The 27794-nt window shown below is 38.3% G+C and overlaps 1 protein-coding gene across 12 annotated transcripts in view; it reads right to left on the bottom strand.

The window, feature by feature from the left end:
- LOC111139700 (abl interactor 1) overlaps positions 1–27794 on the bottom strand; it is a 122514-nt gene that overhangs the window by 70488 nt on the left and 24232 nt on the right. For all 12 annotated transcript variants that reach the window (XM_022492035.1, XM_022492041.1, XM_022492040.1 and 9 more), the window contains exon 2: positions 3604–3771. In XM_022492035.1, the coding sequence (XP_022347743.1) occupies positions 3604–3771 (168 nt within the window). The remainder of the gene's footprint in view (positions 1–3603; positions 3772–27794) is intronic.

Consider the following 27794-nt stretch of genomic DNA (forward strand, 5'->3'; position numbering starts at 1 on the left):
TATGTATCTGTGAAAAGCCAGACTTTCTTCATGTATTTCAACCAAAACAACAATCACAACAGATTAAATGCAAAAACAGGCATGAGAATCCAGTTGTCTTTTACTAAACAAAACATTAAAAAGATGTGCAGAAATGTAAAAACAATACCACTCTTCTCACAAATCTTTTTGCTTTGATAAGAGTTATTTTTCATTAAAATGTTATTTGCATTAACATGTAATGGCTGTGTTTATTATTAAGTAAGTTAATAAGTACTTTAAAATTTAAGTTTTAATTTCTGATATAATACTGGAAGATCTTCCCATATAAACCAAAAACCCTTGCATTCTCAATAATTTTGGATGTTAAGTGCACCTGAGAACTGAAAGTGCGAGAACTCAGAGAATTGACCCAGTTAGCACCTCTACTGCAGGAACTTACTCCACCTTCCCAGTGCCTGGACAAACTACATCTGCCTACTTAGTCAAACCTAGGGTTTACCAATGATTTAAAAAAAAGTATTTTTGTAATGATAAATCCATCAACAGTACTTGCAAACCTAAACATGTAGAGTATTATGTTAATAACATAGCTCCAAAATACATTAAAAATGATAAAAATTCAAAGAGAAATAGAATACATAAAAAACTAGAGTCAGAGATACAACATACCTTCCTCAACAATTAAAACAAGAAGAAATAAAATCAGCATGGATACAGGAGAATTGAACAATATTATCAACCAACTTGACCTGATGAGTTTACAGAACATCATCCAACTGCAACAAAATATACATTCTTCTCAAGTGCATACAAAACATTTACCAAGAGAGCCTACATTCTGGGTTATAAAACAATTTATAATAAATTTGAAAGGAGTCATATCATATAGTATTTTCTTACTACTGCAGATTTAAATTAGAAATCAATAGCAGAAAAAAAAAATCAAAAGCAGAGAGATCCTTTGAAAATCTTGAAATATTTCCAAATAGCCCCTAGGCCAGAGAAGAAACCAAAAAGGAAAATTAGGATCATTTCAAGCTGAATGTAAATGAAAGTACAACATACCTAAATTTGAGATATAGATAACACAGTATTTCAAGGGAAAATTACAGACCTAAAACACCTGTATAAGGAAAAAATAAAGGCTCTCAGATCTCAGTTTTTACTTTAAGAAAGTAGAAAATAAGTAAATTAATTCCAAGGAAAGGGAAAGATGAAATAATCAACTACAAAAATAAAAGTCAACACAATAGAACAGAAAAACAGTATAGAAAATTAATGAAACCAAAGGCTGAGGATTTTTTTTAGAAGATTAATAAAACTGATGAATTAGCCATATTAATCGTTTAAAAGGAGAAAAGACACCATTTAAGAATATCAAGAATGAGACATGTGACATTACTACAGAGTCTTCAAATATTAAAAGAATAAGGGAATGTAATTAACACTCTTATGCAAATAAATGTAACAACATAGGTGAAATGGCCAAATTCCTGGAAAACTACAAAGCTTACTCAAGAAGAAACAGATAAAGAGAACAGCCCTGTATCTACTAAAGACATTAAATATAATGTCTAAACAGGGTGCTAAAACCACCCTGCCAAGAAAAATCCCAGGCCCAGATGGCTTCACTGGTGAATTCTAACAAACATTTAAAAGGTAACAAGTATCAATTCAACAGACACTTTTCCATAGAAGTGAAGAAGAAGGAATACTACTGTCCAACATATTTGTAAAGCCAGCATTACAGTGACACCAAAACCAGACAAAGACATTACAATAACTCTCAGGAGCACAGAAGCAAAAGTTCTTAACAAAATTTTAGCAAGTGAAGTCTAACAATCAATGAAATGGAGAACACATCATAGTCACATGGAGTTTATCCCTGGAAGGCAAGGCTAGTTTAACATTCAAAAAGGAAAAAGAAAAAAAAAAAAAAGTCATTTCAACAGACACAGAAAAAGCATTTAACAAAATCCATCATCCACTCCTGGTAGGAACTCTCAGCAAACTGCACCTAGAAGGCAACCTCCTCAATCTCATAAAGCATATTTCTGAAAAATCTGTAATACACATAATAGTGATAAACTAAGTGCTTTCTTACGAAAATAAAAAGAACAATGTCCACTTTCACTGCTCCTACTCAACATTTTCTTGAAGCATCAAACTAGTGCAATAAGGCAAAGAAGAAAATAAAAAGGAGCAGAAAGGAAAGAAAAGAAGGAAGGACCAGGGAGGGGGAGGAGAGAGAGGAGAGGTGAGGTAAGAAGAGAAAAGTGAAGAAGCAAAACTAAAATTGTATTTATATAATCCTCTATGTAGAAAATCCAATGAAACCTGTACAATAGCTACCATAACTATTAAGTGACTTTAACAAGGATACAAAATAAGTATATAAATATCAATTCAATTTCTCTACATGCAAGCAAAAAATGAACAATCACACTAAGGCTATAAAAAAATACCATTTACAACAGCCAAAAAATATGATATCCTTTGGAATAATCTGACAAAAAATGAGCAACCCTTAAAATACTAAAACCTATGGAGCCACATGAAAAGATGCTCGACATCATTAATAATCGCCAGGGAAATGGAAACTAAAACCCCAGTATTAGAATGGCTAAAATACTTAATTGAATAACTAAAACTAAAAGGACTGACCATATCAAGTGCTGGGGGGGGGGGGAAGTGAGGCAACTAAAACTTTCATACAGTGCCAGGAGGAAGATGAAATGGTATAGTCATTTTGGAAAATAATTCAGGCATAGAGTTAGTAATAAAGTTAAACAGACATCTACCGCGTACCCTATCTACCATTCTACTCAAGAGGTATTTACCCAAGAGAGATAAAAATGTATGGCCATATAAAGACTTGTACACTAATGTTCACAGAAGTTTTATCTGTAATAGACAAAACCCCAAAACAATCCAGATGTTCATCACTATGTCAATGGATTTTTTTACAGAAGTGTAGCAATGGAGTAGTACTCAGCAATAAAAAAGTAGTGAAATATTTTTACACACAATAACATGGATTAATCTCAAAATAATTATGCTGAAAAAGACAGAAAAACAGTATATAGCATATAATTCTATTTATATAAAATTCTAGAAAATATAAACTAATCCATAGTGACGGAGAATCTGAGAACAGGGGATAGAAAGGTAGGATAACAAAGAAGGCTGAAAAAATTGGGGGGTGAGGTATGTTCAGTATCTTGAATGTGATTATGGTCTCCGGGATAGTATGTGTATCAAAATTTGTAAAATTGTGTGCTTTAATTATGTGCAATTTATTTTACCCCAAAAAAAGGCTTTAACAGTAGGATAACTGGTAATGGTTACACAACAGTATGAATACATTTAATACCAATGATCTATACACTAAAAAACGGTTAAAATGATAAATTTCATGCTATGTATATTTTATCACAAACACAAAAAATTAAAAAAAAAAAAGAAGAGTAGGTATACTGAACTCAAAGCTGAACGTAAAATAACTACAGTCATTAAGATGAGTAAAGAATCCGTATTTTTAGGCATCTACTTCTTTGACTATGTGACTTCTATTCTGCCAGCTGCTTAAATGTGAATGTAAAGCCTTTCACAAGCTATTACCTGTGAGATATGATTGATGGAAGACTCCATTCTCCGAAGCTGAGAGGCTTGGATATCCAGCAATTGGAGGACATTGTTAGCCAATGCATTTATCTGATAAGCAACACTAGCTAGGGATTGGGTTGTGTAGGCTTTGGTCTCTTCTAAAGCTTTTCTCTTGTCGGCAGCCTGAAAATAAGAACAAACAAACAAACAAACAAAAAATACTTACTTGTGTTAATGTTCATTAAACATATATTCTATAGAAAGGCAAAGTTACAATTATATTTTTTTAATGGAAAGACCCAATAAAATAAAAAAACTTATCAGGTAAGTCTGATGATAGTTTCAGGACACTGCTGAGGCCATAGCAGAAATCCTATCTGCCCGGTGGGACCCTTTGTCTCTTGAGTGGCCAATCCACTGAGGTCCACCAAAGGAGCCACCAAGTGCCTGTCATCAGAGGCATACATCACAGTTGGTTCTGAGTCACCTAAAGCCTCTCAAACCACCAATTTATCACATTATGTCTTTAGGACCTTACGCCAACCCCAAGCTCCCAACCCACTGTTGAGACTTGAGCTAAACCACTCTGTAATACTGCTGCCTCAGCATCCACTTTGTGTGGCTAAGAGGCCTACAGGGGCCTTCAATTGACACTACCTCCTCCCACAAGTGCACTCCCTAGATAACAGCCCTCAAGGTCACAAGTAAATGTAAGTTCCAGATAGGATTCCCCAAAACCCCCTTGTGATAAACAATCTCTCCAATCTCTCAGCTCCTTCCCCTTTTGTGCCGCATAGATAAGACCACCTTGGAGCTTATCAAAACCCTATTTATAGTTTTTGGTTTGAACAGGCCAATCCAGAATTTGCCTGGAAAACCCAGAGCGCTGCACCTGAGGACCCTAATGAAAGCATGTACCCCAAGTCCTGCTGCTCACTGCCTGCCTACATCCTGCACTGAACTCCCCGTGTCCCCTGGGGACATTATACTGTGTATCCCCAGGACTTGTGAGTAATAAACTTCTCTATTCCACTTTCCCTTGCAGTCTTTTACTGAACCTTGGCTCACCATCCAGAGGCTCTACTTAACAAATGTTAACAAAAAATCCCAACACCTACCAACAATGACAGAGATTAAATCCATTCCATCTTATATTCCTGTTTACATTAATCAACATCAGAACTCCAACCTCCCTGTTATCCATTATAACCACATCTCTCATCTCCACAAAACTACTGTGAAATTTATAAAGCAAACCTTTACCACCCATTCTTCCCAAAGTCCTGTACATAACTCAGAATTCAGGTGGTGAGAAAATTCAGAGGCAAAGTTCAAAGCAAAGCTCAGAACAAAGTTCAAAAAAAAGTGATAAACTCTATGTAAGGGGATCACAAATAAAGGGTAAATATCATTAATATATAATCTAAAAATGAAACAGACCAAGAATCAATAAAGAAAAAAGAGGTCTAACAGTTCACCAAAAAGGCAATACAATCATTTTTAACCATTTGAAAAGATATTCAACCTGATTCACTTTAAAAAAAGAAATGCAGGGGCACCTGGGTGGCTCAGTTGGTTAAGCGTCTGCCTCCAGCTCAGGTCATGATCCCAGGGTCCTGGGATTGAGCCCCGAATCCGGCTCTCTGCTCAGCAGGGAGCCTGCTTCTCCCTCTCCCTCTGCCCCTCCCACTGCTTGTGATCTCTCTCTCTCTCTCTCTCTCTCTCTCTCTCTCTGTCAGATGAATAAAATCTGAAAGGAAGAAAGGAGGGAGGAAGGTAGGAAGAAAATAAATGCAGGGGGTGCCTGGGTGGCTCATCGGTTAAGCTGTCAACTTTTGATTTCTGCTTGATCTCGGGGTCCTGGGATCATTGGACTCTGCTCAGTGAAGAGTCAGCTTGAGGATTCTTTTCCTCTCTCTCTGCCTCGACCTCTCCCCCTCACACATGCTTGCTTGCTTTTTCATAAATAAATAAATAAATAAATAAAATCTTTTAAAAAAGAAAATACTCCCTGATACATTGCTGGTGATAACCAGCAAAATTACATACCAATTTATTTTCTGTCCCAGTAATCTGACTTTAGGAATCTACCTCAAAGAATCACTGGCAAAAATATATAATGCAGTTATGCATGATACCACTATTTATGATAGTCAAAGACTGGAAACAACCCATCTAATCAACAGAGGACTGAATAAATTATGAGCTCTCTAAACAATGGAGTGCTATACTGCTGCAATAAGGAATGTTATTATTACCACTACACTGTGATCTCCAGAATACTGCTAAGGTGAAAAACACAAGATGGGGAAAAAAAAATGTTTCTGGAATGCTACCATTTAAGAAATAGGGAAAGATATGAAAATATTTGCTTATATTTCTTTTTAAGATTTTATTTTATTGACAGACAGACAAGTAGGCAGAGAAGCAGGCAGAGAGAGAGGAGGAAGCAGGCTCCCCGCTGAGCAGAGAGCCTGATGCGGGGCTCGATCCCAGAACCCCAGGATCATGACCTGAGCTGAAGGCAGAGGCTTTAACCCACTGAGCCACCCAGGCGCCCCTATATTTTCTAATAAAGAAGAATAAACTTTTTATTTTTTTAAGACTTATTTATTTCAGAGGGAGATTGAGTGAGTGCATGAGGTGGGGAGACAAAGGAAAAAAGAGAAAGCAGATTCCTGGCTGTGCATTAAGCCCAAGAAAGGGATCAATCCCAGGACCCTGAGTTCATGACCTGAGCAGAAACCAAGAATTGAACGCAACTGACTGAGCCACCAGGTGCCCCTAAACCATAACATTTAAAAAAAAATAATTACATTTAGGGGTGCCTAGGTGGCTCAGTCAGTTAAGTGTTTGCCTTCGGCTCAGGTCATGATCTCCAGGGTCCGGGGATAGAACCCTGCATCAGGACCCCTGCTTAGTGGGGAACCTGCCTCTCCTTCTCCCTCTGTAGCTCCCCCTGCTTGTGCGCTCTCTCTCTCTCTCTCTCTCTCTCACACACACACACACACACACACACACACAAACACACACATGAACTCTCTCTCCCTCAAATAAATCAGTAACATAAAAAAATAATTACATTTAGGGGCACTCACGTGGCTTAGTCAATTAAGCATTCAGCTCAGGTCATGATCTCATGGCCCTGGTACCAAGCCCCACATCGAGCTCCCCACTCAACAGGGAGTCTGCTTCTTTCTCCCTCAGTCCCTCCCCTTCACTCATGTGCTAATGGATAAATTAATTCTTTAAAAAAATAAAAACTAAAAAATAATTACATGTAAGGTGAGGGGTTAAACAGGTTGGAGGGAACATAGCTAACATTCTTTAAACATACCTTGTTTTATTATAGATTTGTTTTTAGAACTATGTAAATAATGTATACAATTATACAATAAAATTAAATTTTAAAAAATTACCCAAAATTAAATATAAAATTAATCAAATGGGCCTGCATATCCAATTAGTGGCTTAACCAAAGGGGACATAAAAATGGACATCAAAGCACAGTAATTTGATTGTTCATTGTTTTTTTTTTTTTTTAGAGGGGGTCAGGGAGGGGCAGAGGAGAAAGGGGGAGAGAAAATTAAGCAGGCTCCACACCCAGTGTGGAGCAATGAGGGGCTCATCTCACCACCCTGAGGTCATAACCTGAGCAAAAATCAAGAGCTGGACACCTACTGACTGAGCCACCCAGGTGCCTCTTGATTGTTCATTCTTAATCGGATTTATCTTTAAGACAACGATAATTCAAAGAGGGGGGAAAAAAAATCCTGAAACTATTTTTTTTTTTAAGATTTTATTTATTTGACAGAGACAGCAAGAGAGAGAACACAAGCAGGAGGAGTGGGAGAGGGAGAAGCAGGCCTCCGGCTGAGCAGGGAGCCCCATGCAGGGCTTGATCCCAGGACACTGGGATGGTGAGCTGAGCCAAAGGCAGACGTCCAATGACTGAGCCACCCCAAATTATCCTTTTCTTCAATGAATTGTCTTGGCACTTATTTAAAAATCAATTGACTGCAGAGATGTGGGTCATTTCAGGGCTCTTTTTTGGGTTCCATTGTTAAATGGATGATCCTCATCTAGTACTATACTGAATTGATTACTGTAGATTTAGTTAACATCTTTTTTTCTTTTTTAAGGTTTTATTTGTTTATTCGACAGAGAGAGACAGTGAGAGAGGGAACACAAGCAGAGGAAGTGGGAGAGAGAGAAGCAAGCTTCCAGCCCAGCAGGCAGCCCAATGCTGGGCTCGATTCCAGGACCCTGAGATCGTGACCTGAGCTGAAGGCAGAGGCTTAACCAACTGAGCCACTCAGGCGCCCCACTTTAGTAACTCTTGAAGACTGGTAGTTGAAGTCCCCCAGATTTTTCTTTTTCAAGATTGTTTTAGGTATTTTTAAGTTTTTTGCACTTTCATGTAATTTTAGAATCAGTTTGTCAACTTCCACAGAAGAGCCTGCTGAAAATTTGAGTGGAATTACACTGAATCTATAAATCAATTTGGAGAAAACTGCCATTTAATAATACTGCATCTTCCAGTTGTGAACACAAAAACCCACTCCTATTATTTAGGTCTAAAGACCTAACTGCTGAGAGAATTTAAAGTTTTTGTGTACTGGAGCGCCTGGGTGGCTCAGTGGGTTAAAAGCCTCTGCCTTCGGCTCAGGTCATGATCCCAGGGTCCTTGGATCGAGCCCCCACATCGGGGTCTCTGCTCCGTGGAGAGCCTGCTTCCCCCTCTCTCTCTGCCTGCCTCTCTGCCTACTTGTGATCTCTGTCAATTAAATAAATAAAATCTTTAAAGTTTTTGTGTACCAACTGCAAACATTTTGTTAAATTTATCCCTATATATTTCATATTTTTGATGCTCTCATGAATGGTACTGTTTTTATCATTTCAATTGCAACTGCAAGCTTATAGAAGTACAACTGATCTTTGAATACTGACCTTTTAATCCTGCAACACTGCTGTATTATTTGCTGCAGTTGTTTTTTTATAGATTTCTTGGGCTATTATATACAGAGACAATCATTAAAGATGGTTTTACTTCTTATTTTCCAATCTGTATACCTTCCACTTTTTCTTGCTTTACTGAACTGGTTTTTTGGGCAACTGACTTTTATGAAGGTATATATGCCCTTTATGAACCTAATGAAGTACTTCTATTCTTAGTATATTTACCAAATTAAGCAGATTTAATCTGGAGTGATACTTGGTTATTTTCACTCATCCACTAAATTTTAGAGTTTCATCTGCCTTTTTGTTTTTAGTCTACACATTGCACTTTTCTTTCACAAGAGTAGGAAAGACTAGCTTTGCACTAAAATCTAGTCTCCCTTCCTCTACAGCATAGAATTATGCTTTATTTTCCAGCTTCCCTAATCACATGATCATAAACCTAAATACTGTCAATGGAATGACAGAGTTGAAATGGGCGCCACTTACAGGCCCGGACATAAAACCTCCTATGAATGTTCCAATGCAATTCTTTTTTTTTTTTTTTTTTTTTTTTTAAGATTTTATTTATTTATTTGACAGACAGAGATCACAGGTAGACAGGCAGGCAGAGAGAGAGAGAGAGGAGGAAGCAGGCTCCCTGCCAAGCAGAGAGCCCGATGCGGGACTCGATCCCAGGACCCCAGGATCATGACCTGAGCTGAAGGCAGAGGCTTTAACCCACTGAGCCACCCAGGCACCCCCAATGCAATTCTTTAAGTAAAATGTACTCCTACCAAAACAACAGAGTTACGTTAAATAGAAAATATTTTACAGTTTCCATTTTTAATTTATATTTAAAATAACTAAAACTAAGTGAAATTTAAAAATTCACACTAGCCACATTTTAGAAAGTGCCCAATACCCACATGTCGATTGCAGCTACTTTACTGAAAACAGTTATCGTTATTTTCCTCTACAGGCCACTAAATTTAAAAGTAAAGTCTACACAAGAATTGCTGCTGTTGTTTATTTCAGTCAGTAAGTTTGGTATCCAATAGTTAGTCTCCCTCCTTTTTTTTTAATACTTTAACTGAATCACTACCAACAGCTTTAGTATGTTCCAAGGATCATACAAAATGGATTATAAACTAAAAGACAAATAGCCAGCATTTCTCCAAGGAGCTAAAACAGACATTGTTAATTATAGCAGTCTTCTCTGTAAAGTCTAAAAACTCTTAAGTAATCACTCCAGGAGTTGACATGTGATAGGAAACCCATTTGCCATCCCTGCCTTATGCCATTGATGAAGTTTGCTTAAAATGGAAATATACATGTTCAGCTTTAAAAGAAAAAGTTAATTATTTAAAAGAGCTAAACTCAAAATAAACAATGTAGCCAAGAACTAAACAGGAAATTCCTTAGATAACTGAATTTTATGAATAGCCCATACATAAAACTAGCTGTCGTCTTCTGTCCTCCTCTACCTGTGGAAAGCAAGCTTTACTGAGTCAGGCTGCTAGCTGGAGTAAAGAACCTTTTCTTTCTTCCTTTTTTTTTTTTTTTTTTTTTTTTGAAGATTTTTAATTTATTTATTTGAGAGAGTGGCTGAGCAGAGACAGAGAATGAGCTTGGGGGGGCGGTGGTGAGACGCAGAGGGAGACAAAGAAGCAGACTCCTTGCTGAGCAAGAAGGCTGCCGCAGGGCTTGACCCTAGGACTCTGGAATCACCACCTGAGCTGAAGGCAGATGCTTACCCGACTGAGCCACCTGGCGCCCCAAGAACATTTCTATATAATATCTATACTTGTAAGTCCTCTTCTTGCCTTTCAAGGTGTCTACAAAGGCAGAGTGATCTTTATTTTTCCACTCCCTTAAGTGTAAATTACTAGCTATAAGCAATCTCTCATATCTATACATTTACCTTTAACAATATTTCCTTCCCCTCATTCTCTCAACCTTCATCTCTTACCAGAGCAATAATCTTTTTCCTTCTATCTCATGTAAATACTTGAATCTTAAAGAGACAGAGAACATCCTTGTCATGACCATGCTTAAAAACTAATGCACTCTTTTTTTTTTTAAGATTTTATTTATTTATTGACAGAGATCACAAGTAGATGGAGAGGCAGGCAGAGAGAGAGAGAGAGAGAGAGAGGGAAGCAGGCTCCCGCTGAGCAGAGAACCCAATGCGGGACTCGATCCCAGGACCCTGAGATCATGACCTGAGCCGAAGGCAGCGGCTTAACCCACTGAGCCACCCAGGTGCCCCTGCACTCTTTTTTTTAAAGATTTATTTATTTGAGAGAAAGATTGTGCGCACACCGAGAGAGAGAGAAAGAGAGAGAGAATGAGAATGAGCAGGGGTAGGGACAGAGGGAGAAGCAGACCCCCCGCCGAACAGGGAGCCTGACTCAGGGCTCAATCCCAGGACTTTGGGATCACAACCTGAGCCAAAGGCAGACGCTTAACCAGCTGCACCACCAGATATCACAACTAATGCATTCTAAATGAAAACAAGTATTATATACTTTTTTAAATTTTTGCCTGCTTTTTAATAAAAGAATACAGAAAGAGAAAAATTTAAATGAAAAAAACGTATCATGGTCCTATCATTCAAATAGAACATGTTAACATGTCAGTGTATTTTCTTCCAAATCTCTCCAGTATGTGTTTGTATGAAGAATGTAAAAACTGACATTATATCCTACAGTTAATGTCCTGCTTTTTTCATTAAATATACCATGAGCATTTCTCTATGTGCAAATCTTCCTTAGCATCTTTTTCAAAAAAAACAATTTTCAATAGCTTCATGGTTATAGCAGTAACCTGTTTGTTGCCTATCGCCTCATTTTAAATCCTCTAATATTAAGAACCTGATTTTAATGAGGGCATCAACGTATTGAGCCCTGTTAAAAAAAAAAATAAAAAAAAAAAAAACAAATTCAAATCTAATTTCTTCTAAATGACCAAACAAGAGATGGCATTATTTAGTAGTTGTAGGCATTCAGAGGAAAACATGTACAGTTACTTGTGAATAAATATTGCCTACCTTTCCCCCTGAATAGTAAAGTATATGCAAGTAGAAAGAATAATATGATAATCCCATATACCTGTCTTTCAACTTCAGTAAATATCATATTTAGTTTTATAAATTCACATTTTAGGGGCCCCTGGATGGCTCACTCAGTTCAGCATCCAATTCTTGGTTTCAGCTCAGCTCATGATCTCAGGGTTGTGAGATCAAGCGCTGCACTGGGTTCCACACTGGGGCATGGAGCTTGCTTAAGAGTCTCTCTTTTCCCTTGGCCCCCTTTGCCCGCCCCCACCTTTAAAAAATTTACATTTTACTTAGTTTTATAAGGCTGCAAAAATTTTTTTAATACTGGCTCCACACCCAACATGGGGCTTGAACTCAGCACCCTGAGATCAAGACTCACATGCTCCACTGACTAAGCCAGCCACACGCCCCTGCCTGCAAAGTTTTATATCTGGAATACATTAAAAATTAATTTTCACTTATTTTTTAAATAAACTCAGAATGTTTTTCTTAGAAAGCATCTTGGACCGCCTGTCTGGCTCAGTCAGTAGAGAGAGTGACTCTTGATCTCAGAGTCATGAGTTTGAGCCCTGTGCTGGGCATGAAGCCCACTTAAAATTCAAAAAAAATAAATTAAAAAGGGGCACCTGGCTAGCTTAGTCAGTGAAGCATACAACTCTTGTCCTCAGGGTGATAAGTTCGAGTCCCACATTAGGTGTAGTGATTACTTAAAAATAATGAAAGATCTTTAATTAAATTTTTTTTTAAAAGTATCTTAAAAATTAAATACCTATTTTAATAGACAATTTTACTCATAGGAAATAAATAACAAAACATCAATACTGTCATTTTCATCTAGCTCTACCTTAAATCTGTTTTCCTCAAACAGTAGGCACTGTTGACTTATTAAATGTGCTTATTTATACATTTTACAAGTTCAATAAAATTAATCATTTTCTTCCAACTCTTCATAATAACATTTTAGCTATATAATTAAGCTCCAAATATCAACCTATAGGCTAACATTAAAAGTGCCATTCTAGGGGCACCTGGGTGGCTCAGTGGGTTAAAGCCTCTGCCTTCGGCTCAGGTCATGACCCCAGGTCCTGGGATAGAGCCCCACATCAGGCTCTCTGATCGTCAGGGAGCCTGCTTCCCTTCCCCTCTCTCTGCCTGCCTCTCTGCCTACTTGTGATCTCTGTCAAATAAATAAATAAAATCTTTAAAAAAAAAAAAAAGTCATTCTAAGTTAGGGCCCTACTTTATTAAAAGATGTCCTGTATGGAAAACAGAGCCCAGACCCAGAACATACGCTATAACATTGGCTGGTATAACACTTCAAAAAACTACTATGACTTGAATTACAATATTCTCTTTCTCACTTTGAACCCTTCCTTAAAGTCTGCCAAGAGGGCTTAAAGATAGTTTGATTTCTTTGAAAAACAGTAACTTCTCTCCACCCTAACTGCAAGTGGCTTAATGACCCTACTTAGGTAACAAATAGGGGGTCTCATGTGCTTTTAAAAAAAGTTTTCTGCTATCTTGCTTTTGTGTCTTTACCTTTTCTCCCCCTTTCTAGAAATGTCACATATTTTTTAGTAACTTTTTTCTTTTTCTTTTAATAACTTTAAACTGACCTCTAATCCAAACCTTCCAGAAACTTTTCCAAAGACAGTATTTTTCCCACAGAATATTTTACAAGTTTATATAAGGCTTTTCCAATTACTTTATGGAAGCAATTTCATGACAGTCCATTAAAAAACAACCTAAATCTATAAAAAAAATACTCTATTTCAGTGACTCTAACAAACCAACTACAGTTAGATGCACCATTTTAATGTAACACTAAGAAAAAATCTGCCGGGGCGCCTGGGTGGCTCAGTGGGTTAAAGCCCCTGCCTTCGGCTCAGGTCATGATCCCAGGGTTCTGGGATCGAGCCCCACATCGGGCTCTCTGCTCAGCGGGGAGCCTGCTTCCTCCTCTCTCTCTGCCTGCCTCTCCGCCTACTTGTGATCTCTGTCAAATAAATAAATAAAATCTTTAAAAAAAAAGAAAAAATCTGCCAACTGTGTCAGAATGCTTTCTTACGAAGAATTACCTTATAATTACAGGAAATGCTTTTTCATACTTATCTAGATGGTCACTTTATGTCAGTGTTAATCATAAAGTAATACAACCTGCTAGAAAATTCATATTCAGTTATCCAAATTCCAGAAACAAACAAACAAAAACACCTTTTTTAAGGGGGGAGAGAGGCAGAGGGGAGAAGGAGAGTTTTTTGTTGTTTTTTTTTTTTAAGGTTTTATTTATTTGAGAGCAGGAGACGATATTCAAGCAGGTGAGGGGGAGAAGCAGCAGCAAATTCCCACTGAGTGCAGAGCACAACACAGGGCTCAATCCCAAGACCTCAAGATCATGACCTGAGTCAAAATCAAGAGTCGGATGTTTAACCAACTAAGCCGCCCAGGTGTCTCCCCAAAAAAACTCTGTATCATTTATATAATTCAAAATCTACCCAAAGATTTTTCAAAACTATTGTCATGTCTACCTAGTTTCCTTAAAACTAAAATAACCTTTACCCTTCAACCCTGACATTTTTTTTATGTTCAAAACATAAGATATTATCTTAAAAATCCAAACCAGGGCACCTGGGTGGCTCAGTGGGCTAAAGCCTCTGCCTTCGGCTAGGGTTATGATCTCAGGGTCCTGGGATCCAGCCCTGCATCAGGCTCTTTGCTCATCAGCAGGGAGCCTGCTTCCTCCTCTATCTCTCTGCCTGCCTCTCTGCCTACTTGTGATCTCTGTCTGTCAAATAAATAAATAAATCTTAAAAAAAAAAAATCCAAACCAACTGGGGCACTTGGTTTGGCATCCAACTCTTGGTTTTGACTCAGGACATGATCTCAGGTTATTGGGCTCTACCCTGGGAGTCTGCTTGAGATTCTCTCTGTCCCTCTGTCCCTCCCCCTGCTTGTGCTCATGAACTCTCTCTTTCTCAAATAAATAAATCTTTTTTATAATTATATAAATAATAATAATAATAATAAAAACCAAACCAGCTGTCTTACAGAAAGTCCTATAAACTGGATTTGTCTGATTATTTCCTTATGATTAGATTCTGATTAAATAAAGTGGCAGGAATACTATTAAGTGGTGCTGTGAACTCTCCACTGCAGGTGACACAGTATCTTTTAAGGTAAGGCTCTATCATTCTTTCCAGAATTTTCTTCCAAGCTGCTGACACCAATTCTGTACATTTTGATGCTAGTGCTAACTTAACTTTACCAGAAGGTGTCACCTCCCAAAACTGTCTTAAGGCAAAACCCAGGACTCTATTCTCTCCTCAAATGGTCCATAAATGATCTGTTAACAGGTTGCAATAACCAAGATAAACCCCCAGCAAAAAACAACCAAGTTCGCACAAGTACAAGGAGTACTCCTCTGGCTGACAGCTTTTTAATTGTAAAATGCATCCCAATTTCAGAAATGTTAAAATGAAGTTTTAGGAGGAGGAAGTTTCTTAGAATTGATTATATATATAGTATATAAGGAACCCTTCTTGGTCTAGGGGCCCTGTATTTTGTTTTTCCTCTTAAAGATTTTATTCATTCATTTGTGAGAGAGAGAGAGCACCAGCAGGGTAAAGGGGCAGAGAGAGAAGGAGAAGCAGACTCCCCGCTGAGCAAGGAGCCTTCTAAGGGCCCTTTAAAAAAAAAAATGTTAATGCTAATAGGAAGAATTTAAAATCTCAAGTTTTAACACCTGTAACAGCAAGAGTTTTATATACCATAAAGTACACAAAACATCTACGTTGCTGAAAGCCAACCTAAGGTTTGGTTGGTTTGAGACCTGAGAACTTTCCAGGAGGAATCCATAATCATTTTGTGTAGAGGAATGAGAGGATGAAGGGAGGAAAAGAGCACACAGGCCAAATGCTGGTTCATACTGACAAATAAACCTATTAAGCATGGGGTCATGAGGATTAGGGTATGCATATACTCAATACCCAGCTAGCACTGAAAGGATATAATTTTCTCCAACACAATTCCCATTTCAAAAAAAGTAAAAAATAAAAAGAAATCCTACCAGGTTAGGGCAAATATCCAGCAAAAAGAACAAACTGTTTGCATAACAATTCAGGTTGAAACCTAGTTATTGTAAGCTTTAGAAGAGCTCCTCCTACCATCTCCCACTTAAGCAACTGTGAACAGGCCAATGAGCTTCCAGCAAAATCTAGCTTCCAGCAAAAGTCTCACTCCCCTTGCTTACGCTCTGTCAAATAAATAAAATCTTAAAAAAAAAAAAAGACATTTTTAAAAACAGGCTTAATGGAAGAACTGTAAGAACCCAGTTTTCAAAAGAGCAACTACTTTTTTTAAGATTTTATTTATTTGAGAGAGAAAGAGAGTGAGCACAAGAGAGCACAAGCAGGGGAGAGAGAAGGAGGCTCCACGGAGAAGGGCTCCATTTTAGGACCCTGGGATCATGACCCAAACTGAAGTAGCAGCTTAACCAACTGAGCCACCCAGATACCCCAAGAGGAACTACATTTAAACACAAAAGTAGTTACACACTTAAATACTATTAACAGAATATATTCCATGGTTAGGTCCAAGACACTAGCTTCCTTCCATTAACTCCATGTTAACGAATTATATTCTCATATGATCTGCTTTCTTCTTCAAAGAATTCCACTGAGAGGGGTGGCGAGTCGGGGGAGGGTTTAAAAAGGTGACGGGGATTAAGAAGTACATTTGTTTTTCTAGGAGTTTTTTTTTTTTTCTTTGAAGATTTCATTTATCTTAGAGAAAGACCGCGTGCATGAGGGGAGAGAGGGGCAGAAAGGGCGGGAAAGGGAAAAGGAGAGAATTTCAGGCCAACTTGGCAATAAACATGGAACCCGGCACAGGGCTCAATCCCACCACCCTGAGATCACCACCTGAGCCAAAAACATGGGTAGAATGCTCAACTGACTAAGCCACTGAGATGCCCCAAGAAGTGAACTTGTGATGAGCACTGGCTGTTGTATGGAAGTGTTGAATCACTGTATTATATGCCTGAAACTAATATTATACTGTATGTTAATTAACTGGAATTAAAATAGAAACTTAAAAAAGAATTCAGTTGAAAGAGCCATTGTGATCAAGAGTATATGTTGGCCAAGCACTTTCACATACTGCTGGAGGGTCCTACTGGACAACATGTACAACAATTCTTTAAAATGCATATATTTTTCACTTCTAGGAATATGCCCCCCAAAAATAAAAGTTCAAGTATAAAAACCAAACAAAACCAAACCAAAAACAAAAACAAAAACAGAACACTGTATGTTTATGAATGTCCAACCACCTCTGTTTATAATCACAGGGAAAAAAAAGATAAATCATCTAAATAACCAATGACAGGTGATTAAAAAAAATTCCTATACTGAATGCTATGTAGTAAATAAAAGTGACAGATATTTACCAACAAGTAAAGTGTGTTAAGTCAGGGTTCAAACTGGGAAGCAGAGCCACTAAGACTAAAAGAATTAATTATAGAATTTTACCTTACACAATTATAGAAATAGCTGGGAAAGTTGAGATAGTCCGTAAGGGAAGCGGAAGGATCAGAAAGTCATCAATCAATTTGAGAAACCAAACACACCCAGCTGGAGAATGGGGCTGCAAGGAAATGCTCCTAGGGAGATCTGGGAAGCCATGCTTCTGCAGGTCTCTTATCAGCTGAGGGGCCTGATGGCACTGCTGACCAAATGTCAACAACCAGGAAAAAGAGCTACATGCAGAGCGAAGGAGACCAAAGTCAAGCTGGAACCCACCAACACCTCTGTGCCTCTTACTACATCTAACCACAAAACCTTTAGAGGTTAATGAATGTTGCTCACACAAATTCTCTTTTAGCCAATTTTAACCCACAACCATACAGGAAAGGAACCCTACTACAGAACTATAAGATACATAGTTTCTACTTAAGTAAACTGAAAGAATACAAATCACCACAGTACCCTCTGTCAATACGGTATATGTACAAACCTCTTTCATCATATTTAACTTCTAAAGAAAGATAATAGCAAAAACATGCTTTAGTCTAACATGATACACTCATCCTCTAACAACCAAAATGATTCTATCCCCCCAGAAGAGAATACAAAGTCTACTTTCTCTTTAAGTAATGTTCATTTCTTTTCTAGCTGGCTGAGTTGTACTTCCCCTTTGATATCCTTAAATACTGAAACATTAAAAGTTAACCCACTATTAACACACCTAAAGCTAAACATAAGAGAGGTGGGGAGAGAGGAGAAAAAGAATTGCTTAATACATGCACAAAGTTTAAGGTACAGAACAAATACTCATAAATACTAGAGTTTTCATTCTGTAACTGGTCATGAGGTCATAGCTGGTATTCATAATGTTCTTCCACTATCTACCACATATTCCATCTGCCTTCAGCAATCATCTCATCTGGTTGTTATTCCTTGCCTAATGTGCTGACTCAAACCACTGCTATCAGCAGCCCTGCCTGTATTCAGGTGTTTTAGTAATAGTATAGTATTAAAATTAGGATATTAGCATATTATATCATAGTTACACACACACACACACACACACACACACACTAGTAGAAAGATATCCCTAGATAATGAGATATGGGTGATTTTTAATATTCTTTATGTTTTTTTCTATATTCGATTTTTTCAATGATCATCATTTCAATAATGAGATTATTTTTACTAAGAAAATTCTGTTTATATACTCTTAATGGAAAAAAAAACAACACATATCTTCACATATAGTGTGACCTAATTTTGTTTGGTATAATTAAATACCTATGCAAACTAACCAGATATGGAGAGGAGATACACCAGCATTATTTATGATTACATCAGGATTATATGTAACAATTTCTGTTTTCATCTTCATTCTTCTGTGGAATTTCCAAATGATCTACAATCACCATGTAACATTTTTGCTGTAACCAGCTTGCAGATACCAGGAAACTAAAAGTAAGGCTAGTAATACCTCACTACCATCTCATCAAACAGAAAAAAGAGCAAGAACTTGAATCTTTGATAATACTAAACTAAAGAATTAGCCAACCCTAAGATAACCCAACTTTGGAATTTCTTTTCATATAAAATAATATATGTTCATATTGTTTAAGCCTCAGTTCTTTTTTATTAACTACAGCCAAATGCATCTTTAATAATTTTTATATAGGAGGGGGCAGAGTACATTCCGAAAAAAGGGTTTTGGTTAAACTTGAAAGTAACAACTTACACTAATTCTCGTCATACATACAAAAAAATCTATTAGGGTAACTCCCAAATTATCAAGGCCATTTTCTAAACTAGTCCATTAATTTACAGCTGGTTGTGTTACTCATTCAAATCTTTCCTGAGGGGCTCCTCAGTGGTGTAGTAGGTTGAGCATCAGACTCTTGGTTTCGCCTCAGGTCATGATCTCAGCATAGAGTTTGCTTGAGATTCTCACTGACTCTCCCTCCTGCCCTCCCCTTCTGTTTCTCTCTCAAATAAATCTTTTTTTTTTTTTTTAATGTTATCTGTGGACACCAGAGTGGCTCAGTCGGTTAAACATCTGTCTTCAGCACAGGTCATGATCCCAGTGTCCTGAGATGGAGACCCACAGCAGGCTCCCTGCTCAGAGGAGAATCTGCTTCTCCCTCTTCCTCTGCTGCGCGCCACCCCCCCCCCCGCTGTGTGTGCACTTCTGCACTCTCTCTGTCAAATAAATAAATGAAATCTTTAAGTATTATCTGAGAAATCAGTCTAGTGTGCCCTTCACACAAAGCAATTATATTTTAATCTGTATTAATCTCCTCAGGCTGCCATAACAAAATGTTGAATGGCTTCAACACCACAAATTTATTTTCTAACAGTTTTAGAGGATGAAATATCCAAGATCAGCGTTATGTTTCTGGTGAGGGCTCGCTTCTTGGCTTGCAGAGGTCTACCTTTTCAAAATGTTCTCACATGGTGGACAGAGATTTATCTCTGGTGTCTTTCCTCTATTACAAGGACTCCAGTTCTATCAGAGCCACACCCTATACCTCATTTAACTTCAATCAGCTCCTTAAAGGAGCTATCTCCAACACAGTCACAAGGAGGGATTAGAGCTTCAACATACAAATTTGAGGCAAGGGAACATATTCCAAAGCCTCAAACATTAGGAAATACAGACTTCTTACTAACACCCAAAATATACTCTTTGATAGTAGTACTTTTAACGGCTATATATCTAGTTTCCAAAGCACTTTCACACAGTAAACTAAGCAGACATCCTGGTTTCACAGATCAGGGCACTATATAAAGCTCAGAGATATTAATTTGTCCGAGTACCCTCTAACTAGTTAACAGAGGAGTAAGGACTAGAACCCAGGTCTGCATCTTCCTCCAGTGGTCTTTACACAGCTCTTACTCTTGTCACATGCACTTAAAGGACCAAAATTTTATCTCCCCTAACATTCTGAACAATAGAAGCAGCTTGGGGATCAGAAAGAAGAAGGGCAAAGAGCAAAAGATAGGGTTCAAAGCAGAATGTAATGAACAAGAACATCAGATTGAAGGTGAGCAAACTTCAATAGTCAGCAAGCACAAAGGGGAAATACACCACAAGGCCAGAGAAATCCTACAAGCCCTTGAGGAATCTGGACTTCATCCTGAGGCTACAAGGGAGCCACAGAAGAATTTTCAGGAAGAAAAAGCATGAACTAGTTTTTGACTTTAGAAAGAGCACTTCAGCTGCAGTTTGTATTACAAAGTGGACTGAGAAAACACAGAGAAGACAAGAATGGAGACAAGAATTCTGTTTTAGTAGGTACTCTGTACCAGACACAAGAAAGGCATCTATCTCTATGTTAAATATCCCATTTAGAATAACTTACAATGAGGAAAATGAAATTTGTTGATGTTAAGTAATTTGCCCAAAGTACCACTAGGAAAACAGAACCCCTATGTCTCCAAAGGCCACGGTCTTCAACTATACCACACTGACTCCCAGTCTATAATTCTAAGAACAAAATAAAATTCTAGGGGAACCTGGGTGGCTCAGTGGGTTAAGCCTCTGCCTTCGGCTCAGGTCATGATCTCAAGGTCCTGGGATGGAGTCCCACATCAGGCTCTCTGCTCAGCAGGGAGCCTGCTTCCCTCTCCCTCTCTCTCTGCCTGCCTCTCTGCCTACTTGTGATCTCTGTCAAATAAATAAAATAAAATAAATACAATTCTAATGTGTCAGAGTGAAACTACTAAAGTAATTCCTCTAAGCTTACCCACCCCAAGTCTTCATTAACTAATTTGTATACCAAATGAATTCTGATTAACTGGAAGGGAAGGGAATAGAGAAAGCTGACTTTCTCAGGGCAGCTGAGAATGTTTTGATCAACAAAACAATTAAAGCTCTGAATTAGAGGTTGTATAAAGGAGAAAAACAAAAATTAAACATTAAACACTTTTCCAAGTTATTCCTCACTTAAGTAACAAATTCACATCTTCAATTCATCCTCAAATAAATGTGACTCCATTAGGAAATTGCTTAAGGACCACAATGTATCCTTTTGTAAACTATTAGGTAAGGTGGCAGTTAATACTGTCACAATCAGTACCACCCTTAATTAACTGACTTGAGAACAACAAAGTACTTCTGCTTTAAAAAAAAAAAAAAAAAAAGGTTCTACAAATACCAACAAAAGTACCTTGTCCTAGCACTGACTCTATTTCCTCACTTACACCAGCTTACAATGGTCTCACAGAATCAGTCTTGGCCATTGCTATCCTAATAATTCATTAACCACATTTTCCAAACCAAAAATCAGGACCAGTATGACACTATCTGACAAACTATATTTACCCTGATTTCTTAATCTGTTATATAAAAGTATGAGAATTATAAAAGTTTAAGACTCAATTAATAAAACTTTACTGAAATCAACTGAATTTTTCTAAGTACAGCCATGCCAAAAAGAGATGTAGAATCATTGGTGTAGCTGTTTTAAAAAATCTGAGATATGAACAGAGATGTTCTGTTCACACAGATCAGTTATAAAGTAGACACAAAAGAGGAAGAAATACTTCATTAATAAATTGCCAGATACTGAGTTCAAACCAAATAATTTAACCAGTTAGAAATCTAAATGTCAGGGGCACCTGGGTGGTTCAGTCAGTTAAGCATCTGCTTTTGGCTCAGGTCATGATCCCAAGGTCCTGGAACAGAGCCCCACATCAGGCTCCCTGCTCAGTGGGGAGCCTGCTTCTCCCTCTCCTTCTGCCCCCATCCCCACTCATGTTCTTTCTCTCTCTCTCTCTGAAATAAATAAATAATCTTTTAAAAATTTCAAAAAGAAAAAAGAAATCTAAATGCCAACGCGAAGGGGATACAATAGCATTAAAAGAAAGCTACCAGGGTGCCTGGGTGGCTCAGTCCATAAAAGTACCTGACTTCAGGGCACCTGGGTGGCTCAGTGGGTTAAAGCCTCTGCCTTCGGCTCAGGTAATGATCTCAGGGTCCTGGGATCGAGCCCCATATCGGGCTCTCTGCTTAGCAGGGAGCCTGCTTCCCCCTCTCTCTCTGCCTGCCTCTCTGCCTACTTGTGATCTCTGTCAAATAAATAAATAAAATCTTAAAAAAAAAAAAATACCTGACTTCAGCTCAGGTCATAATCTCAGGGTCCTGGGATTGAGTCCTGTCTGGGCTCCAAGCTTAGGAGGGAGTCAACTTGTCTCTCTCCCTCTCGTTCTGCCTATCCGCCCCCCACCAACTCGTGCTCTGTTTCTCTCTCAAATAAATATATAAAATCTTTTTTTTTTTAATTAAAGAAAGCAAGCTGCCTAACAAAATATGTACATTATCTATATAAGGAAAACCATAAAACTCTTATGTAAGAAATCAAAGAACTAAATGGAGGTATTTCATGGTCATGAAGAGGAAGACTCAATATTGTCAAGACGTCACTTATTCCCAACTTGATCTATTCAATGCAATCGCAATCAAAATCTTAGAAAGTTATTTTGTGAATACTGACAGATTCTAACTAAAGTTTACATGGAAAGGTGGTATCAGCAAGATAGCCAAAAAAGATATCCCCCATCAGAACCACCTTCAGCCACAACAATCTGGCAACCATCTACAGACAAAAGTGTCTTTGTAAGAGTTACAAGATCCAGAGAAGCCAAAAAGAAAAAAAAGAAAAAAAAAAAAAATCCAAAGAGATGAAGAAATCTAGTGCAGTCCTGTTCTAAGAAGACAGGCCGGCACCCAGGCAGCTGACTCGACTACAGTCTTGACTACAGACTCAGAATCAGCTCCGTAACAGAGGAATGACTTGGCTCCAGCCCCAATTACCTTTGGTCCAGACTAGTACCATCTTTCAAGGGCTCCAGGAGGACTCTCACCCACCCATGCATAAGGTAAAAAACACACACATTTTGGTCCTGGATGTGGATGCTGAAGCGCCCCATGAACCAGCTCCAGCTCCTCACAGCTTGAGTCCAAGAGCCCCTGGACAACATGAATTCAGACAATCACCCACAGATGAGAAAACCTCTGGGAAGTACAGGAGTCCAGTGGAAAAGTTCCTGCACACCACTGGGGGAAAAAAAAATTTGAAATAAGATGCTTTGTAAAGGATAAAAGGAATACTTTGACTTTATCCACATTACCCCTCATCCAAGAAAGCTCCAAAATGGCTCAGTGCCAAGAGAGCCCTTCTCTGCCAACAATTTCTCCTCTGAGGTAAACTCCTCTGAGTGTGTGAGGGAGTGCCTGATTTCCCTCGATGTGTGACACACTACTGAAGAAGCCCATTTCTTTCTTGCCCCACCCAAAATACTAAGTCATGAGCTGTATAACTGGGGGTGGTGAGCAACTAGGAGACTAGCAGCCAGACTCAGAACAGAAGGCCCAACCATGAGTTGCTGGAAACACCTTGCCTATGGATCCTCCCCAAACTGGCCTACAGGAACAACTAGTGCCCCATGTGGCTGACCCCCATATACCCCTACTTCATCACTGGCTCCCTGTGAACCCACCTGACAGTGGTGAAAGTGAGCTTTTGTTAAAAAAAAAAGCAAAAAGCACACACAGAAAGCCAGCCCAAATCTACAAGCCTGGGCGACATCATTAACTTGAGCATGTAAACACCACCTATGTGAAATCCAAAAGTAGGCGTTCAGCACCTGGCTTCGCACTCTGTAGAATCAAAAAAGACCACGGAAGCTTAAGAATTCTGCCACAAAGAGAAGCAAGAAATCTGAAGCAGGCATAGCCAGGGAAGATCTGCAAAGGCCTCAGAATCCCTAGCAGAGCTAACAGAAGAAAGTTCTCTCCTCAAGTCAATCAGTAAAAACTGGAGGAGGGGACTCTACTTGAAATGTTAAGACAGCAACTCAAGAATTCAAGGAACACGGAGATTCAAGCAAAAAGGGCACCATCAAAGGCTCACAATAATTTCCTAGTAAACAATGCCAAGGACAGAATGCAAAATAGCTCTTTTGAGGGATGTCTGGGTGGCTCAGTCCTTAAACTTTGGCCTTTGACTCATGTCATGATCCCAGGGTCCTGGGATCAAGCCCCACCTAGAGCTCCCTGCTCAGCAGAAAGCCTGCTTCTCTCTCTCCCACTCCCCCTGCTTGTGTTCCCTCTTTGGCTGTCTCTCTCTGTCAAATAAATAAATAAAATCTTAAAAAAAAAAAAAAAAAAAACAGCTCTTTCAGGAAGCTTAATGAGCTACAAGAAAACTGATAATTTTTAAAAATCAGCAAAAACAATATAAAAAATAAGAAATTTAACAAAGAGACAAAATCATAACAAGTAACAAATGAAAATTCTAAAGCAAAAGAATACAATGAAAGAGAAAATGCAACAGAGATCATCAACAGCAGCATGGATCAATCAGAAGAAAGAATCTGCAAAGTAGAAGACAGGAACTTTAAAATTACCCAGTCACTGGAGAACAAAGAAAAATAATGAAAACGAAGTGAAAAAAGCCTATGTGACTTTGGGATAGCATAAAAAGAAACAATCTATGGGCGCCTGGGTGGTTCAGTGGGTTAAGCCTCTGCCTTTGGCTCAGGTCATGATCCCAGGGTCCTGGGATCGAGCCCCACATCGAGCTCTCTGCTCAGCAGGGAGCCTGCTTCCCTTCCTCTCTCTCTGCCTGCCTCTCTGCCTACTTGTGATCTCTGTCTAATAAATAAATAAAATCTAAAAAAAAAAAAAAAAAAAAGACACAAAAATCACCAGCAACAAAAGCAAAAATAAGTAAGTGGAATTGCATCAAACTAAAAAGCTACAGCAAAGCAAAAAACATCACACGAACAAAAAAAGAAAATCACACACAATCAACAGAATGGTAAGGCAACCTACAGAATAGGAGACAGTATTTGCAAACCCAAAACGTGTATATATATATGTATGTATATATATATATGGAATTCCTACAATTCAACAGCAAGCAAGCATGCAAGCAAATAAATAGGCAGAGAACCCGAAGTTTTCCAAAGAAGACATACAAATGGCCAACAAGTACATGAAAAGATGCTCAATACCACTAATCACCAGAATGAGGCAAATCAGGGGTGACTAGCTGGTTCAGTCAGGAGTGAATGAGACTCCTGATCTCAGGGTTATGAGTTCAAGCCCCATACTGGGTGTAGAGATTATTTTAAACAAATTTATTAAAATTTTTTTTAAAAAGAAGAAAAAAAAAGCAGAAAGTAACCTTAAAAAATACAAATCAAAACCATAATGAGGTATCACATCACACCTATTAGAATGGCTGTCATCAAAAAGACAAGACATGGGACACCTGGGTGGCTCAGTGGGTTGAATGTCCAACTCTTGATCTCAACTCAGTTCTTGATCTCAGGGTTGTGAGTTCAAGCCCCACACTGGGCTCCACACTGGGCATGGAGTCTACTTTAAAGAAACAAAAACAAAAAGACTATCGATAAGACATAACAAGCACTGGTGAGAACATGGAAGAAAAGGAAACCTTTTGGCATGTGACCAACTGGTGTGTGTAAACTGGTGCAGTCACTATGGAAAACACTATGAAGGTTCCCCCCAAAAATAAAAATAAATTACTATGTGATCCAGAAATCCCATCTCTAGGTATATATCCAAATGAAATGAAATCAGGATTTTGGAGAGATAGCTACACTCCTACATTCACTGTAACATTATTCACAATACCCAAGATATGGAAACTAAAGTGTTCATCTACAGATGAATGGATAAAGATGTGGTACATACAAACACACACAGAGAACTATATTTGGCCATGAGAAACGGGAAATCCTGCCATTTGCAACAACATAGGATGGACCTTGCAGGCATGGGTATACCGTAAAAAACTACATGGTACCAACTTACATGTGAAATTTTTTTTTTAAGATTTTATTTACTTATTTGACAGACAGAGATCACAGGTAGGCAGAGAGGCAGTCAGAGAGAGGAGGAAGCAGGCTCCATACTGAGCAGAGAGCCCAATGCAGGGCTCAATCCCAGGACCCTGGGATCATGACCTGAGCTGAAGGCAGAGGCTTTAACCCACTGAGCCACCCAGGTGCCCCACATGTGAAATTTTTAAAAAAGCTTAAGTCAAAGAAACAGTTTACAGTGGTTGCCAAGGGTGGGGGTGCGAGGAATGGGGAGATGTGGGTAAAGCGCACAAACCTCCAGTTATGAGATGAATAAGTTGTGGGGAATCTAATGTACAGCATGTAACAACAGTATTAATAATACTGTGTCATATAGCTGAAAAGTTGCTGAGAGTGGATTTTAAAGGCTCTAACCACAAAACAAAGTGGTAATTATGTGAGATGATGGAGGTGTTAACTAACCCTCTTATGGTAATCATTCTGTAATGTATATGTGTACCAAATCATCACATTGTACACTTGAAATTCATACCATGTTGCATGTCAATTATATCTCAGTGTACCTGGAAAAAAAATAATAAATAAGGAAAATTTATATGGAGAGGCAAAAGACCTAGAATAGCCAATACACAATTTTGAGAACAAAGTTGGAGAACTGACACTATCCAACTTCAAGACTTACCGTAAAGCTACAGTAATCAAGACTGTGTAATACTGGCAAAAGAACAGAAATACACATCAAAAGAACAGAATACAGACTCCAGAAATTGGCCCATATAAATACCGGCAATTGATCTTTGACAAGGGAGCAAAGGCAATACAATAGAGCAAGAAAATTCTTTTCAACAAATGGTTCTGGAACACATGGACATCCATGTGCAAAAAAATGAATCTAAACGAAGCCCTTACATCCTTCACAACAATTAACTTAAAATTTATTACAGACCTACTAAAATGTAAAACCCAAAAATATAAAACTCCTTCCTAGAAGGTAACACAAAGAAAATCTAGGTGACCTTGGGTTTGGCAATGACTTTTCAGATAGGACATAATCCATCAAAGAATAAGTTGGACTTCATTAAAATTAAAAATTTCTAGGAAATTAAAAATTTCCACCCTGCAAAAACACTGTCGAGAGAATGAAAAGACAAGACACAGAATGGGAGAAAATATTTGCAAAGCATTCCTGATGAAGATTATTATCCAAAAAAATACAAAGAACTATTAAAACTCAACAATCCAATTAAAAATGGGCCAAAGACCTTGCAGATACCTCATCAAAGAAGATACACAGAAAATAAGTTTATGAAAATATGCTCCACATCATATGTCATCAGGAAATGCAATTTAAAACAAGTTATCACAGGGGCACCTGGGTGGCTCAGTCAGTTAACCATCTGCCTTGGGCTCAGGTCATGATCCCAGAGTCCTGGGATTGAACCCCTCATCAGGCTCCCTACTCGGTTGGGAGCCTGCTTCTCCCTCTCTCTCTGCCTGTGGCTCCCCCTGCTTGTGTGTTTGCATGTACTCTCTCTCTGTCAAATAAATAAATAAAATCTTTTTTAAAAATAATAAAAAATAAATAAAACAAGATATCACTATGTACCTATATTAGAATGGCCAAAATCCAGAACAATGACAACACCAAATGCTGATAAGGATACGGAGCAACTAGAACTTTCATTCATCCATGATGGGAATCCAAAATGGTATAGCTATCTTGGACTTCCAAACTATGTACACATAAAAACTTGCACAAAAATGTTTACATCAACTTTTACTCATAATTGCCAAAACCTGGAAGCAACCAAGATGTCCTTCAGTGGGCTGAATAG

Source organism: Enhydra lutris, unplaced genomic scaffold, assembly GCF_002288905.1.
Source record: "Enhydra lutris kenyoni isolate GAN:26980312 unplaced genomic scaffold, ASM228890v2 scaffoldscaffold113, whole genome shotgun sequence".
In the NCBI taxonomy this organism is placed as follows: Eukaryota; Metazoa; Chordata; class Mammalia; order Carnivora; family Mustelidae; genus Enhydra; species Enhydra lutris.